Here is a 16,855-nt window from a genome sequence, read left to right on the forward strand (position 1 = left end):
AAAGCAGAAGCATCTTAGCCCTTGCTAGAGGCATAATGAGTATTTGATTTTTAGTACGTATCTTCTCACCTTTTGGATAATGAATTAATCCCTGTCGAGGTATGTGATTGTTCCTCTCAACAAATGTCGCTTTCAGGAATCAAATCCTCGACCTTTTGGTCATCCTAGAGATCTAACTAGACCTTACACCACTATTCTCTTAAGAATAGTCACATATCAACATAAAGTTAGTTACTTAATTAGTTAGAAAAAGTTAGTTACTTAATTGCTTAGTCACTTGTATAAGAAGAAACTTTTGAATAGTTGATTTATAATATTATATTCACTCTTCAATATACATTTCAATTCACTATTCTCTCAATTTTGAGCTTCAATTTGAGCTTCAAAGCTCACTACTCCTTTCATTACAAAAGCCATTTTTACAAGCATGTCAGCATTCCTTCATTGGTTATGGGTAAATGTACCTTTGAGTGTCTTCAAAATGCAATTTAAAACTCTTTCACAGTCATAAGTAAATTCTAGTTCAAAGAAAATAAACAATTGCACAATTGAGAAAAAAATAATCAATAAAAATATAAAACAACAATTTTTAGTGTTGATTGAGCAAGCATAATGCTCAAGTATAATCATGCATAAAATAAATAGCATATATACAATATATCAGTACATCTTACCTTATATATATATATATATATATATAATCATGCATAAAATAAATAGCATATATACAATATATCAGTACATCTTACCTTATATATATATATATATATATATAATCATGCATAAAATAAATAGCATATATACAATATATCAGTACATCTTACCTTATATATATATATATATATATATATATGTCATGATTTCTTATCTCCTTATGTAAGGAGATACTCCATTCCCTATATATATACCTACATATATATATATATATATATACAAATCATCATAGCATCCACCCTTTCACATCAAACATAAAATTAAAACAAAAGAGCTTCAAGAGGTAATTCCCACCTTTCATGAAGTCATTAGCCTATGTACAAATTTGAGGTTGTCTTCCCATGTCTCTCTAACATATGCCAGCATATCTTATTTATATGTACATATTAGAATATATACATATATATATATATATATATATATATATACACATATCAGAATATCTCCCTAAGTAACTACTCTGGCCTGAAGCTTACCAAATTTGGGAGATATGTTGATTGAAGTTTCTTAATGTCATTTGCTGTAACCTTACATGACTCCAATGTCAGAGACCTCAAACTCTTGAGAGTTTTCAAATGTTGCAGTCCAGAATGTGTGATACGAGAATTTGAGACATTCAATGAAATCAACCCAGAAAGCCCTGAAATTGTGTGCATAGACATGTCAGCACAGAGATAATTATAATCACTTTCCCACACTTTGTATCACACTCACTGTATCAAAGACTTGTGATTGGTTAATTAAATTAAAATCTAGTCCATTTGTAATTAAATTTGATGTTTTTTATTTTCTACCAAGACGATGGTCTAGTGGGTAATGTCTCATTGGATCCCAATATAGACCAAAAAGTCAAAAGTTTGATTTATGAGAGCGACACTTGTTAGGAGGGGTAACTACGCACTACAAAAGGGATTAGTTCCTTTACCCATAGGGTGAGAGAATATCCTTGGTTATACAAAAAAAAATGATACTTTGACAGCTCTATAGGGAGTGAGACCAAATGTGAGACGGGTAATGTATTCTTTTAGGGTCTGTTTGTGCGAAAATAAGGAATATCCGCCATACAATAATGCCAGCACAATTTGATTGTAAAACAATAGGAAGCAATGTACCCTAGAACAAAAATAAAAGACCAAGCCCCAATAATGTTTTTGGTGAATGCAGTGGAACAAGCCTAAAGTTAGAAGAACTACACTTTAACATCTCAGGTAAAAAATACCCAGAAAGCAAGAGCAAAAAGTACAATCTAGAATCATGAGCTTAGACCAACCACTCACTTAGCTACGCATGTTCTATTTCTTCATACAAGGATTCATAAGGACAAATAAAGACATCCCTGACATTAATTGTTGAAGTGGAGTCAAGATATTTTTCTTTGCCTTGAAATTGAGCATTGGTCACCTATTTTAATTCAACCTTTCAGTAGAACCAAAAAATGACACCCAACTGTAGAGTGTAGAAATCGAAATTAACCATCATACATTTCCCACCTAGAAGCACCTTGAGTAACCAGTTAAGTGTGAAGCATTTAGGACTTTCACAAGCAGACAACCTTTGAAAAGACAAACATCACTAAATCCCACAACTTTCTTTTTATTTTTATTTGCTCATGTGCTTATATAGGTATTCAACTTCGTAAGAGGAAAATAAAACAAACAAGAGACCATGTGTTTCTGAAACAAAACAAAGGTCTCAAGACATACCAGAAATTAACTCCAGGGTTTTGTCCGTAAGGTTGCAGTTTTGTGACAAATTTAAGCACATTAGAGAAGAAAGCTCTTTGATATTTTTCACACCAGCATCAGTCAATCCCCCACCACATATTTCCAGGGATGTCAGGTTCTTAAGTTCTGTCTCACAATAAACACAGTTAACAAAATAGTGAATTCAACTTATCACATAAATTGCAGAAATGAGCTCAATCAAAGAATTGATACCAACATGTAGGTAATTCTACAAAATAACATAGCTGACCAAAAGGAGAATCAAGATTGATTGTGGAGCTTGTTTGACAAATATTACATAATTAACAAAGACTAGGATCGAGGGAGGTAAATGGGACAAAGTACAAATTACAGTGGTCAAATTGGGATTTAGTGATTAAAACAAACTTATAGAAAATAGTTGCATTTCCTGGAAACTAAGCTTTGCCAACTGAGAAAGGAGCAATTCCTAATTAGATTTCAGATAAATCATGTTCATGCAATTTAGCTGTAACAGTTATAACCAGACATACTACTTTTTCTTATGTAAAGGCAGGAAACAAAAAAAAAAAAAAAATCCAAAACATCTGAGGAAACCACATGGTTGGAAAAAGGTAGCAGAGATATCTATAAACAATGCTTCCAGTCATGTGAAATTGAAATCTCTTGTGCTAGTAGTGGGAAAATTAATGTTAGTAGCATATTGCATACTTTTTAAATAGTCTGTTCCAAAGTCTGTGATTCGAGCGCCAAACAGATCCAGCTCAGTAAGCCCAGTCAAACCTGCATTAGAAAATTCACAATCAAACATGCTGCTACATTTAACCTTAAGTTATAAAACAAAAGAGCCAAAATGCTAAAAGCTTAACAAATTTAATGAAATTAATGCTTTGGAAATGTAAAGGTGGAGGTTTTTAGGCAGTCGATAGTCAGCATAAAACTTTGTCGAATCTCTATGATATAGATTAACGATCTGATAATGTTAATGCTTGGTCCTTGCGTGGAAGTAATGCTCTATATCTCCTAAGTACAGTATCAATTCCCCATCTAGTGTGACTAAGGCAATGGCAAACTCAAGGAAAGACTTGCCGATATTTTAAACCTTGATGTGTTCTTTTAAAGATATAGTAGCAATTAGTAAATCAAATAGATTGAACAGGATTAGAGCTCATGTACAAAACAGATATACACAAACCATTCTTTGAATTGTAAATTTTCATAGGGTACATACTTGTAAGGTTTGCCAGCCCAGCATCAGTAATTTGGTGAGCATCCAAATTAAGTGACTTCAGAGATGAGAGTCCACACAATTTCCTCAAACCACTATCACTAACCACTGTGAATGATAGGTTTATCTTCTCCAGACTAGACAATCCTAAAATAAATAGTATGACAAATTAATCAAAATAGAAAAACTGGAGCTGAATGCAAAGATAACTGCATAACACTACACAACATCACATGGAAATAATAATTGTAATGAAGTATGAATCAACCACGACAAATAAAAGAATGTCGTATTCATATCTCTCATTGACAAGTTCTTACTCAATACTCAGCAGTCAACAATGTCAAAGGGATAAAGCTAACTTCAACAAGGAAAGCAACCCAAAACAAACAATCAAGGGAAGCAATCATGAATTCCCAAATCAGATGGGATGCAACAGGAACAATGATCAGAGCTAATTATAGTCTGTGAAAGTATTTCTCAAAATGGCTTAGATAACCAAACACAGATAATATTGAAATACAAGCACACAAACTTTGAAAGTAATTAGGAACTGCGATCTCTAACCTGATATATGGTGTAACCCATTGTTTCCAACTTCTGTATCAGACAATTCCAAGCAGTTCAATTTCCTATGGCCTAAAAGCATAGAGAAGATGTTAGTCACATTTTCCCTCAAGACAGAAATGTGAATTTCTAATGACAAAATGGCATGCAAAACACTAATATTTCAAATTAATCATTTGCAACCATTTATGCCAAGATAAAGAAAATTCGATAAGCTATTTTTTTCATTTTATTTTCCCGAAATTTCTAGGCAAAATTTTTACCCAGATAGACAAGGTAAAAGGAGAGAATTCAAGCACAACCTGCCAAGTTCATCAATCCTTCGTCACGAATCCTACATGAATCAAGATTCAAGCTCTCCAATTTTGTTAACCCTGCATGAATAAACACATAAGTTTATTAGGTAAACCATTCTTTTCAAATATAACAGCTGATCTTTATTCTGCCCCAGCAAACAACTTTATACTTTTTTCTATTACATTTGTTAACGACACATGAAATTTTTTTCTTAGCACAAAAATTAATAGCATGTACAAAATGATTGCATGTGATACAGGATTATTAAGGGTGGTGAGGGGGGAGAGAGAGAATTGGGCCAGTGTTTCAAACCACCTTTCAAGTGTGCTAAACATGCATCCGTTATGTCATTAAATCCCAAGTTTAGTACTTTCAAATTTTCCAGTCCTGCGAAAGAGAGAGAAGTAACGCTACAAAATTAGAGCCCCTAATAATCCTCTTGTGCTAAAAAGTAAAATCCAATAAGCATATTACAAAATGTAAAAGGATCTTGCTAACTTTACGGCACTAGCTAAGGAATAACAGATAGAAACATTGTGCTGGAAATTACAAGTTTTAAACTTTATTTAATTAAATACACCAATTTCAATAAAATTAGCTGACCTCACCTAGTGGGATTAAGACTTGATTGTTGTTGTACCAATTTTAATAAAATCTTTCTATATTTGATTCCTTAACCAGTGCTCTTAATGTAGTATTCTCCATATAAAATTATGGCTTTAAAAAAGGTGGCTATACAAGTTTGAGCAACTTACTTGCAAACTTTTCACATCCAACGTCAGAAAGATTACATCTATTGAGATTCAAGGTTGATAGGGCATAAAGCTCTGGCAGGAAACATGTCAACATCAAATCAAAACATTGAATCGGTATTCAGGTCTTAGTAAGTCATTACATACAAGAAAGACGTACTAAAATTAAACTTCACATCCAACAAAAGAAGTTCACTGATAATAATAAAACTAATAGTAGCTGGTTCAAATAATGGTGTGTTTATATAATAATCAGTTAAAACCTCTTACTTTTAAATGGGTCAAGCAGACACACATGATATTAGAACCACAAAGCTACTGAATAAAGCAAAAAGGTTAATACTGTTTTGACTTTTGACTTAATGGAAACAAAACTCGGGTTCTTTTTGTAAAGATATCAAGGTCTGAACTCTGAACCCCTGACAAAAATAAGATAAAAATAATAATAAACTCAGCCATATATATTTTATGATTTTATTGTTCAAATCATGTTCCTCTACCCCATATTTTGTCTAAAGTTTCACAGTCAGGGGACATTCCTTGCTCACATCACAATCTGCTGGGAGTGATATGCCGAAGGTATCCTGATAAGCAGTGTTTCAGCTTCAAGCGTAAAGCATTTATGGACCAATAACCAAAGATTCTCCTAACAACTAGTTGGTGCCAGTATGTCTAAATATAAAAAAGGGAGGCCCAATGCACAAGACTCCCTTCTAGTGGGATCTGGGGAGGTGATGTACATAGTCTTATCTCTGCAAGTTGAGAGATTGTTTCCAGGATTTGAACCCGTGAACCCATTGGTCAGCGACAACCATGTTGTTATGTTGAGGCTCGACCTCTATGAATATAATCACAATAAAATTAACAGAATAAGTATGGAAGTCTCTAAAGGAATTCAACCTGCAAGATAATCCAAGCATGCAGCGGTCACCAGGCAACCTTCCAGATTTAACAGGGTAAGCTTTTGCAATCCTGAAATAAACCAAAACAATATTGAAATGGATGACAGGAAGATGAACATGAAACTCTAAAACTCAATTTCATTTAAACTCGTAAGCTGAGTCTCTATGCACTCACACATTAGTAAAGGAATAACACTTGACAGTACATGTTGATTAACCAACTTAATTTCAACTTTGGAAGGATAAAAGGCAAAATATTTCATTATCAAATAAGTACATTTTCTAAGAATGAACTTATACATCTGCACTGTCTTTTACTCAACTAGAGTCTACATTTTAAAATGAAGCACAATTAACGTGGAGTATTGTTAGGCACTGGTATCTAAGATTAAGAATTAAGAAGAGAATAGGAAAAAATATGCCCCTAACACAGAATCAACAAGATTCTGTAAGGGTTCTATGAGTATTATTGATAAAAGAAGAAAAGATACAATGAAGAAGAAGATTAAGAACAATGCGAGGATTCCAGAATCCCCAATCCCTCTCTGATTTCCTAAATCAGAATGAATCAATTTCTAACTAACTAACTACCCAACCAACCTTTCCATTTATAGACTTTATTTTCTAACCGAATTAACTACCTAGGGTAAAGAAGGAATTTTGCTATTTATCTAGCCAAACTTTCCTCTTATCTCTTCTATATACATTTTTAATCATAGGTTTAGTCTTTCTATTCCTATCAATACCCCCTCTTCAACAACCAACTTGTCCTCAAGTGGGAAATAAGGGAATTTATCTTGATTGAGGCGGTTCATTCCCATGAGCTTTCATGTGTTGGAAGATCCTTCCATTTCACCAAAATTTCCACATTCCCCTATTTATCTTCTCTACTATTCAACACTTTTTCTGGAGCCACAATTAGTTCCCATTCCTCATTTAACATAGGAGGTAAGGATTGTGGTTGTTGGTGAGGTTTGAGTGTTCTCTTCAACAAGGACACATGGAACACTGGATGAACGTGAGATTGTGCAGGCAGTGCCAACTGATAGGCCACTGCTCCAACTCTTCTTTCTATCTGGAAGGGACCATAGTATCTAGGGGCTAGTTTAGCATAAGGTCTAAGAGCTAGGGATCTCATTTTATAGGGCTGCAACTTGAGGAACACCCAATCCCCCTCTTGGAACTCCACATCCCTCCTAAGCTTATTTGCTTGTTGCTTCATGAGATTCTGAGCCTTGGCCAAATTTCCCTTCAACTCTTCAAGTATCCCATCTCTTTGAGCAAACAACTGATTAACTTCCACTATTTTGGAAGGTATGGTCCCTGCTTTCATCAACAGGGGGGATCCCTTCCATATAATGCCCTGAAAGGAGTCATTCCTGCAGAGATATGGTAGTTAGAATTGAACCAGAATTCTGCCCAATGCAACCATTCCAACCATAGTCTAGGGTTAGGGCCTACAAAGCATCTGAGATAAGTCTCCAAGCATCTGTTAGTAACCTCTGTCTGACCATCAGTTTGTGGATGGTAGGATGTGCTCATCTTCAATTGAGTGTCAGCTAATTTGAACAATTCTCTCCAGAATTGGCTTAAAAACAGGGGATCCCTATCTGATACTATAGTGTTAGGAAACCCATGAAGCCTTACTACTTCCTTCAAGAACACTGTGGCCACATCTTTGGCAGAGTATGGATGACCCAAAGCAAAAAAGTGAGCATACTTGGTGAGCCTATCAACAACAACATAAATGGTATCCTTTCCTCTTACTCTAGGCAAGCCTCCAATGAAGTCCATGGATATATCCATCCAGACTTGTTGAGGAATGGGCAAAGGTTGGAGCAATCCTGCAGGAGCTAAGTTAGAGTACTTACTCCTCTGGCAAACCTCACATTCTTGCACATAGCTTTTAATATTTGCCTTCATTCCTTCCCAGAACAAAAAACTAGCAATCTTCTTAAAGGTCTTGAAATAACCTGAATGTCCCCCCATAGGGGTCTCATAGCATTCTGCTATGATATAGGGGACTCTGTTGGAGGCCTTAGCTACCACCAACCTGTCCTTGTAATACAAGATACCCTTCTTCAATTCAAATCCAGGGTGAGAGGTGGGAGAGATCACTAGGTCTTGCATCACTTTCCTCCACTTGGTATCATCCTGTAACCCTTCAGTCCAAGAATTCAATTCATCATTGTTGACCATAGAAAGAGCAGAGTACATTTTCTGCCTAGACAAGGCATCAGCCACTGAGTTATCCCTCCCTGGCTTATATTGTATTTCAAAATCTAGCCCAATCAGTTTCACTGCCCATTTGAATTGTTCCTCTGAGAACAGTCTCTGCTCTGTGAGAAATTTTAGGCTTTTTTGATCTGTCTTGATGATAAAGTGCCTCCCCATTAAATAATGTCTTCACTTCTGAATGGCTTGTACTAAAGCCATAAGCTCTCTTCCTTGACTCCAAAATGCCAATGGCCTCCCCTCTTGCATCAATACAGCACCCAATCCCTTGCTTGAAGCATCTGTTTCAACCACAAACCCCTTAGAGAAATCAGGAACAGCAAGGCTAGGTAGACTCATCATAGCAGATTTCAAGCCTTCAAAGGCATTAGTGGCTTCTTCTGACCAAAGGAAGGCATCTTTCCTAAGCAGGTTGGTGAGGGGCTTGGCTAATTTGCCATAATCTCTCACAAATCTTCTGTAATACCCTGTGAGATCCAAGAATTCCCTCAAACCCTTCACACTAGTAGGTCTTGGCCAAGATCTAATAGCCTCTACCTTAGACTCATCTGCAGATACCCCCTGCCCTGTTATGACATGCCCTAGGTATTCAATACTAGGCTATCCAAAACTACACTTCTTCAAGTTGGCCTTTAGGGAGTACTCCACCAACAATTCTAACACTGCCTGCAAATGCAGAAAGTGAGTAGCCAAATCATGGCTATACACTAATATGTCATCAAAAAAAACTAGGGTGAATTTCCTCATATAGGGCTTCAAAATCTCATTCATTAGGGATTGGAAGGTAGAGGGAGCATTGGTTAATCCAAAAGGCATCACTAGGAATTCATAGTGACCCTCATGGGTTCTGAATGTTGTTTTAGCCACATCCTCCTCCCTCATCCTTATTTGGTGGTACCCTGATTTCAGATCCAGCTTGGAGAACACCATTGCCCCACCCAACTCATCTAACAACTCTTCCACCACAGGAATAGGAAACTTGTTAGGGATAGTGATTTTATTGAGAGACCTGTAGTCCACACAAAACCTCCATCCTCCATCCTTTTTCTTGACCAGAATGATGGGGCTAGAGTAAGGGCCTAATACTGGGCCTAATCACCCCTGCTTCTAGCATTTCAATCACCAATTTCTCCACCTCAGTTTTCTGGTAATAAGGATACTTATAAGGCCTAAGATAAGGTATCTCACCCCTCCTTGAGATGAATAGCATGGTCTTGTCTCCTACATGGAGGCAACCCTTGAGGATCCTGAAAAACCTCTGGAAACCTCTTCAACACCTCTCTGATTGGGCCAGGAATCTCTGAATCTGACCTCTGGGAAGCAGCATCACAGTGAACCAACAACCGTTCTCCTTCTTTAATCAAGACCTGCATGAATGCCTTCAAGGATAACTCTGCCTTGGCCAGAGCAGGATCACCCTTTAAGGTAATGATAGAGTCCCCTATCTTCACCTTAAGCTTCATCTTTCCAAAATCAGCCATAACTTCCCCCAAACCTCCCAACCACTCCAAACCCAGCACAATATCCACACCCTTTAACCCAAACAAATAAAAATCTTGAACCACCTCCAGTTGTTGCATAGCAATCTTCAGTTTAGAACACTTACCCATACCTTTGATGTGATGACCATCACCAACTTCCACCACATAAGCTTTTGTTGTATCTACCTTCAACTGTAATTGCTCCACCAAATTCTTGGAAATGAAATTATGTGATGCTCCACAATCTAGCAAGATGACTATGGGATGTGCTCCTAACCTTCCTTCTATCTTCCAAGACTTGCCAGAAGTAAGGCCCTTCATGGAGTATAAAGATAATTGAAGAGAATTTAGACTCTCTACCTCCTCTTCTGCTCCTTCTTCCATCTCCTCTCCATCAGCTAGAATAAGAGTTCTTAATTGTTTATGCTTACACACATGATCCCTATTGAAAGGCTCATCACACCTAAAGCATATCTCTTCTCCCTTTTCTCCCTCATCTCAGCATTGGTGAGCCTCTTGAATTCCCCTTTTCCCCTATTACTTTCAACTTCTTGGCTGTTTTTGAGAAACCCACCCCCACTTCCCACAGAAGAGCCTTCCCTCCTATTACTGCTAGCAGAAGAAGGATCTAAAGTGACCACCTTGTTATAAGAATTCCCTCGAAAAGGCCTTGAGGCCCTAGAAAAAGTAGGATTGGGCCTTTTACTAACCACCTGATTCTTTTGTTCAATAAGAATTGCTTTCTGAATTATCTCTGGCAAAGACTTTAATTCATAAAGCCTCACTTCCACCCTTATCTCTTCCTTGAGTCCATTAAGGAACACTCCTCTCACAAACTCTTGGTTAACCTCCCTCAAGGCTCCAGCATACCTCTCAAACTCCTCAACATAAACTTCTACACTCCCTTCTTGTTTTAGAGACAGGAGCAACTCAAAAGGATTCTGAACCATCGAAGGTTGGAACCTTCTTACCACTGCGAGTTTGAACCTTTCCCAAGTAGGTGATGGGTTACACCCCTCCCACCATTGGAACCAACTTAGGGCTTTACCTTCCAAAGCTACCAACGTCGCTTGCATCTTCTCCGCTTCTGTTAGAGCTCTGAGATCAAAATACCTTTCCAATTTTTGTACCCATCCAAACGCATCATCACCCACAAAAACTGGAATTTCCAGTTTACGCCAACGATTCACCCCGTGAAAGCTCTTCCTACTGTCAACCTCTTCACCATTCTCACTGATTTCCTCGTTCGAAGCCCCTTTTCTTGAAATCCCTAATTTCTCAGCAATGGCGGCAAGCAACTCCTCCGTCTTGTTCATTCTAGCCTCATTCAGTTCCAATTTGAGTCGAATTTCTTCCCTTTCTTTTCGCAACTCATCACGTTCGTGGGATCCGTCTTCTCCCTCTTTTGCCATACTTCTGGTTGACACCATAAACTTGGATTCAGCAGCGGTGGCGATAGGGTTCCACACCTCAGGCACCAAGAAAGGTGCTCTGATACCAGTGTTATGCACTGGTATTAAGAATTAATAAGAGAATAAGAAAAAATATGCCCCTAACACAGAATCAACAAGATTCTGTAAGGGTTCTATGAGTATTATTGATAGAAGAAGAAAAGATACAATGAAGAAGAAGATTAAGCACAATGTGAGGATTCCATAATCCCCAATCCCTCTCTGATTTCCTAAATCAGAATGAATCAATTTCTAACTAACTAACTACCTAACCAACCTTTCCATTTATAGACTTTATTTTCTAACCAAATTAACTACCTAGGGTAAAGAAGGAATTTTGCTATTTATCTAGCCAAACTTTCCTCTTCCCTCTTCTATATACATTTTTAATCATAGGTTTAGTCTTTCTATTCCTATCAAGTATCTAACTGAATTTTCATTAAAAACAAACAAATAATAAGTAAACAAGGATCAACCAAATTGACCTACAAAATAAAACATCTAATTTCAAAAACAATAATCAGATAATTGTATACGACAATATGCATTCCTAAAAAACGTTAAATTGATAACTCAGTTCAAGAAAATCTTGTTACACTCAAATTTCTTGCCATCACAAAAAACAACAGTCATCCCTTGCATCGTCAGTCACACACACAGATGAAGACAAAAATGCAAGGTTGAACCTATCTATTTCAAGATTCACTCTCCAAGAGAGAAAAATATCGTAAACACACATTATTACATAATAATATAAATCTTTGTTGACACAAAACACATAAGATTACCTGGTAAAGTTTAAATCATATAATCCTTATTGCTTTGGGACATCAAATAATACATGGTACGGCACAGTACCTTTGAGAAAACTGATGCCAAAGTCAGTGACTTTACTGCAAGAAATCTCTAGACTTTTCAAGCTTGCAAGCTCTGGAATCAAATTGAGTTAAATAAGTTGTAGTGTTAACTATGGAACCATGTATCTACTAAGACAATGATTACACTTCTATATACACAAGGACGCACAGGTTTTCCAACACAATCTTTCTTTTCCAGAGATATAAAACCATTCATGGACAGAGGATACCAATAATCTGAAAATGACCTAATCCATGGTAGAAAATGGAATAACTGCATAAAAGAAAGTCTAGAACTTTGGTGAAATTTTCAGCAACTGTGATTAAAGGAAGCAAGATGCAACAAACCTGATAGAGGCTTCATATCAGCATCTGCTATGCAATTACACCACTTTAAATTGAGAGATTCCAACTTGGTCAAACCTGAAAGTTATGGACCAAAATCATTGGATTGAGGTTACATGTAAATAATTTTGGTTCAATTCATGCTAGAATAGCACAAATACAGTAATAGAGTTCCTTCATCACTTAATCCATATAAAAGGGTTTTATGAGCGCTAGTTAATAGTTTTACTGTCCACACAAAATTACATTAAGAACCAACCTTGAAGATGAACAAGACCTCCATGAATCCCAGGACATCTCTCCAAATCCAATTTGGCCAAGTTAACAAGACCAGAAAAGGTACTCATTCCTTGAGCAGATATTGAGTCGTTTCTTTTAAAACTCAAAGTTGTCAAGCTTGACAGACCTGGAATATTGTATTAGAGTTCTCATAAACCTTGAGGTAAAAGTAACCTATGGACAAAGCTTCAGGCCATAAGCAATATCATAAATGTAACATACTGCAGAAGCCTTACTAGCTAACAAGATGCTTAACAAATTAAGTAACAACCAGCTGGTGACATGTCACATATTATCTGTGTGATTAAACACTATTATATGCGCTAATAAAGTGATTAATGATATTCAAACAGTGATCAATGGTTAAACACTCATTGACTTGATTAACCAGTTACTTGGTCAATTACTTCAAATGGAATTTACTAACTAAGAATTCTTTTTTGAAAACTCTTTAAGAAAATATGTTGTAGATATCGGCATAAAAGAAATATTTGTATGAACTGGCAAAATGAGTGTGCCTGACTAACTATTAATAAGTTGCCAAGTGAAGTGAAAAGTAGATTCCACGGAAATCCATATACACAATTTACCCAAAACATGGAATATTGGTGATATTTTGTTAAGATGAACAAAATATATAAAAAAGACGTCAGGGGGCCAACAACCAATGAAATAGAAATAAATGAGTAATTGCAGATGTATACACTGTCATTCCAAAACACGGAAATAGAAAGAATACAATACCACTGATGCCCTCCAGTCCATGATCTGAAATATGGTCACAGTAATTTAGATTTAAAGCCATGAGACCTTCACAATCTTTCAGGTAAGTCAGCCCAAAATCAGTGACATCAGACCCAGAAAGATCTAAAGAAAGCAACGATGAACCCTGAGATGCGATGACATCCATCCAAGCATCATTGACACCGAGATATTCTCCTAAGTAAAAATCCTGTAATAAAAGCAATTAAAACACTAACCATTTAGATCAAGAAGACATAATTAACCAGGTCCAGAAATTATTTACTTGGAGAGCACAATCGCGAAATGCCTCAAGGGAAACATCAGTCAGACGCTGGGAGAATACCAATTTATTAAAAATTTGCTGACTTATATCCCGTGACAGCATAGAGAATGTATCATACTTATCAATATCCTGTTGAATAAAGATTGCAATGATTAGACCAAAATATAACATAGTTACTAGGAACACAATATGGGTACAGGTATGTAGTTCATTTGGATTTGGTTGTGCCATTCATCACTTATTACAATATTATTAATGTACTTTTCTTTTAAGGTGAACTTGTAATGAGCGAATTTAGTAACTATGAAACAAAACATAAATAATGTGGACAAAGCTTACCTGATTTATTTTCAAGATGCACAAGTCCAGCAGTGATGGACATTCTCCCTTTCGTAACTGGATGTCTACCGATGGACAAGAAAATGAGGATGCCCACCATCTCAAACTCCCACTTTTGGAAAATCTTGGCAAAAGTGCCCTACGAGAACTATCTTCATTACCCCTGTCTTGCTTCCTTGAACAGGCTCCCCCCATAATATCTCGTAATCAATAAATGCACACAAATTGCAGCATAGCACTGGCAGTGTAATCCACTCAATAACCAAAAATATACTCAATCAACCTCATACCCTGTAACAAAAAATAGAAGAATCACGATACATCTGAATAAATTTTCAGCATGCTTGATCATTCTCTTAAGAGTTCAAATTTTCCAACATCAACCCTCATCATCCACTATATAGCCAAATATCAAAACGACTGAAATTAACAGCAACTCAGTATACAATATAGTAATCATATAAGTGATATAACTACTTAACTCCCATCGTATAGTTCAACAAGTCAAATACAACACCTTTAAAAACATTATTCATTTATTTAGGTTTAATATTTGTATTTTTATGATAACCTTATATGTGCACCAGAAAACAACTTAATTAAGCCCTTATTCAAATAAGCTAAACAATAGTTTATTTTCACAAGTTTCTTTCATTAGCTATTCTCCTGAGGTAATGAAAATACGCTATTTTGTAAAATCAACTGAATTGATTAAATTTTATAAATCCATCAACCATTTTGCAGGTGACCTTATCTCATATATAGTCATAGGGAGCGACTCAAGTGGAAACAATTTTCATATAAAAACTGTGAGAACGGTAAGTTTGGGCCTTAAAACCAATGATGGATGGTTAGGATTAAAAGTTACTTAATGATCACATGATAGTCATATGCATGTATATTTTAATCTTGACCATTCAAATAAGATCAAATAGTCCATATTAATTGTTCACATTTCTCACAATAGCGCACTGTTCTTACGTGAGTCGCTTCCTATAGTCATATACCTTCACTTTTGAAATTTTGACATATTTGTGTTTTTATAGGCGAAATTGTTTCTCTTCTTCATTTTTCATATTTGTGTTTTTATAGACGAAATTGTTTCTCTTCTTCATTTTTCATGGTGGAAGGGGTTTGAACTCAGACACTCATACTTAATATCTCGCAGTTCTACCAACTAAGCTAACTCTCGAAACTTATGATATTTCGTGTATCTAAGATATCTGTGTTCCATATCATATCCATGATTGAGAGACTCACAAACCATGAAAATGAGAATAACAACTCACTTAGTAATAGATAGTAAGTAAAATTAATCAATAAAAAAGAAAAATTGATAAAATAAATCATGATCAACAATTTTGAACAAGAATCATATTACTTGTTGTGTTTGATGTATTTTATGAATTGACGTAAATTATAATCCAATTATTACGTGATTCAAAATTTCAAATAACGTGGTTCTAATAATAGAAAGAAAAAAAAGAAACGATTCACGATGATATTGAAATAAAAGAATAAATAGAGAGTGAGAAAAAGTAAGATTGAGAAAGTAAGTATACCGTAACATGATCGAAGAAGAAGAAGAAGAAGAAACTAAGCGATGATCGATAATGAAGGTTTTCTCATTCTCTTTCTCTGTATCTATGGAGTGGTGAAAAAGTGTGGGAGCCGAGCCTGGATCCGAAGCAATGGATGGAAGACACGTGGCGAATTCGGTTGGTTTGGAGTTGGAAAGGAATTGAGTTTATCCACTTTTTGATGATGATGAGACATGTGGGTCCCACTTTGTTGCCTTTGCTATAGAATAACGCGATCTCTTACGCAATGTTCCGCGAAAGAGTTTTCTTTTTCTTCTGATTATTTGTTGAGTTTCAAGAATTGAATTCTTAATTTTTTATTATTTTAAAAATTTTATACCACTGAATCTACTGAATGAAAAAGAAAGAATAATAATTTTATTATTTAATATGATTGAAAATTGAAGAAAACTGAGATTAAAGAAATGTGAATTTACGAATAATATATTTAAAAAAACATAAATGAACTAATTAAAAAGAGGTAATTACGTGGTATTTATAATTTTTAAAGACAGTTTTTTGTTGTTAAATATTACATTAATAAATAATTTATTTATGATAATATTGAGTAATATTTTTGAAACTACATATATAATATAAGTTTAATATATAATACTTTTTGTCTATAAAATAAAATTATTAATATTATATGTCTTTTTCTCAACCTGCATTGGACAACTACTTTTATATTTACTAGCACATTGACTATCACTGATGTGTCTGTCACCTTCATTTCTTATTATCTGTAATATGTAATTTGTAAGTTATAAATGATAAATATAGTATTTCGTGTTAAATATTTATAATTTACGATCGAATTTATTCGATTGATATAATGTTTAACTTTTTTAAAAACATTTTCCAAATAAGAAGACAATGAAGGTAAAATAAGAATATAATGTTATATGATTTTTTTGTAGGAATAAGAAGATAATGAGGACAAAATAGAGAATCACAAATTACATCATGATGGAATGATTATTTTGTGTTTACTCTTTATTAAGTAGTATAGATAACCATCCTACTTCTACAAATGTGTTTTTTTTTTCTTTTTAATTTATTTATCATTTGAAATTTTATTGTAATTTTAAGTAATTA

At 35.2% G+C, this 16,855-nt stretch overlaps 1 protein-coding gene across 1 annotated transcript; it reads right to left on the reverse strand.

Annotated features, from left to right (window-relative positions):
- On the reverse strand, window positions 960-15,848 carry LOC109357290 (F-box/LRR-repeat protein 14). The gene is made up of 17 exons (XM_019601149.1): window positions 15,740-15,848; window positions 14,178-14,468; window positions 13,839-13,967; window positions 13,556-13,763; window positions 12,792-12,938; window positions 12,536-12,610; window positions 12,189-12,260; window positions 6,162-6,233; window positions 5,265-5,336; window positions 4,825-4,896; window positions 4,515-4,586; window positions 4,213-4,284; window positions 3,649-3,792; window positions 3,129-3,200; window positions 2,418-2,564; window positions 1,138-1,354; window positions 960-1,093 (listed from the first exon to the last, which is right to left on the reverse strand). Exons 2-16 carry the CDS (start codon window positions 14,370-14,372, stop codon window positions 1,170-1,172), a joined length of 1,734 nt encoding a protein of 577 aa, XP_019456694.1. The 5' UTR covers window positions 14,373-14,468; window positions 15,740-15,848; the 3' UTR covers window positions 960-1,093; window positions 1,138-1,169.

This window comes from Lupinus angustifolius, chromosome LG09 (assembly GCF_001865875.1).
Source record: "Lupinus angustifolius cultivar Tanjil chromosome LG09, LupAngTanjil_v1.0, whole genome shotgun sequence".
Classification (NCBI taxonomy): domain Eukaryota; kingdom Viridiplantae; phylum Streptophyta; class Magnoliopsida; order Fabales; family Fabaceae; genus Lupinus; species Lupinus angustifolius.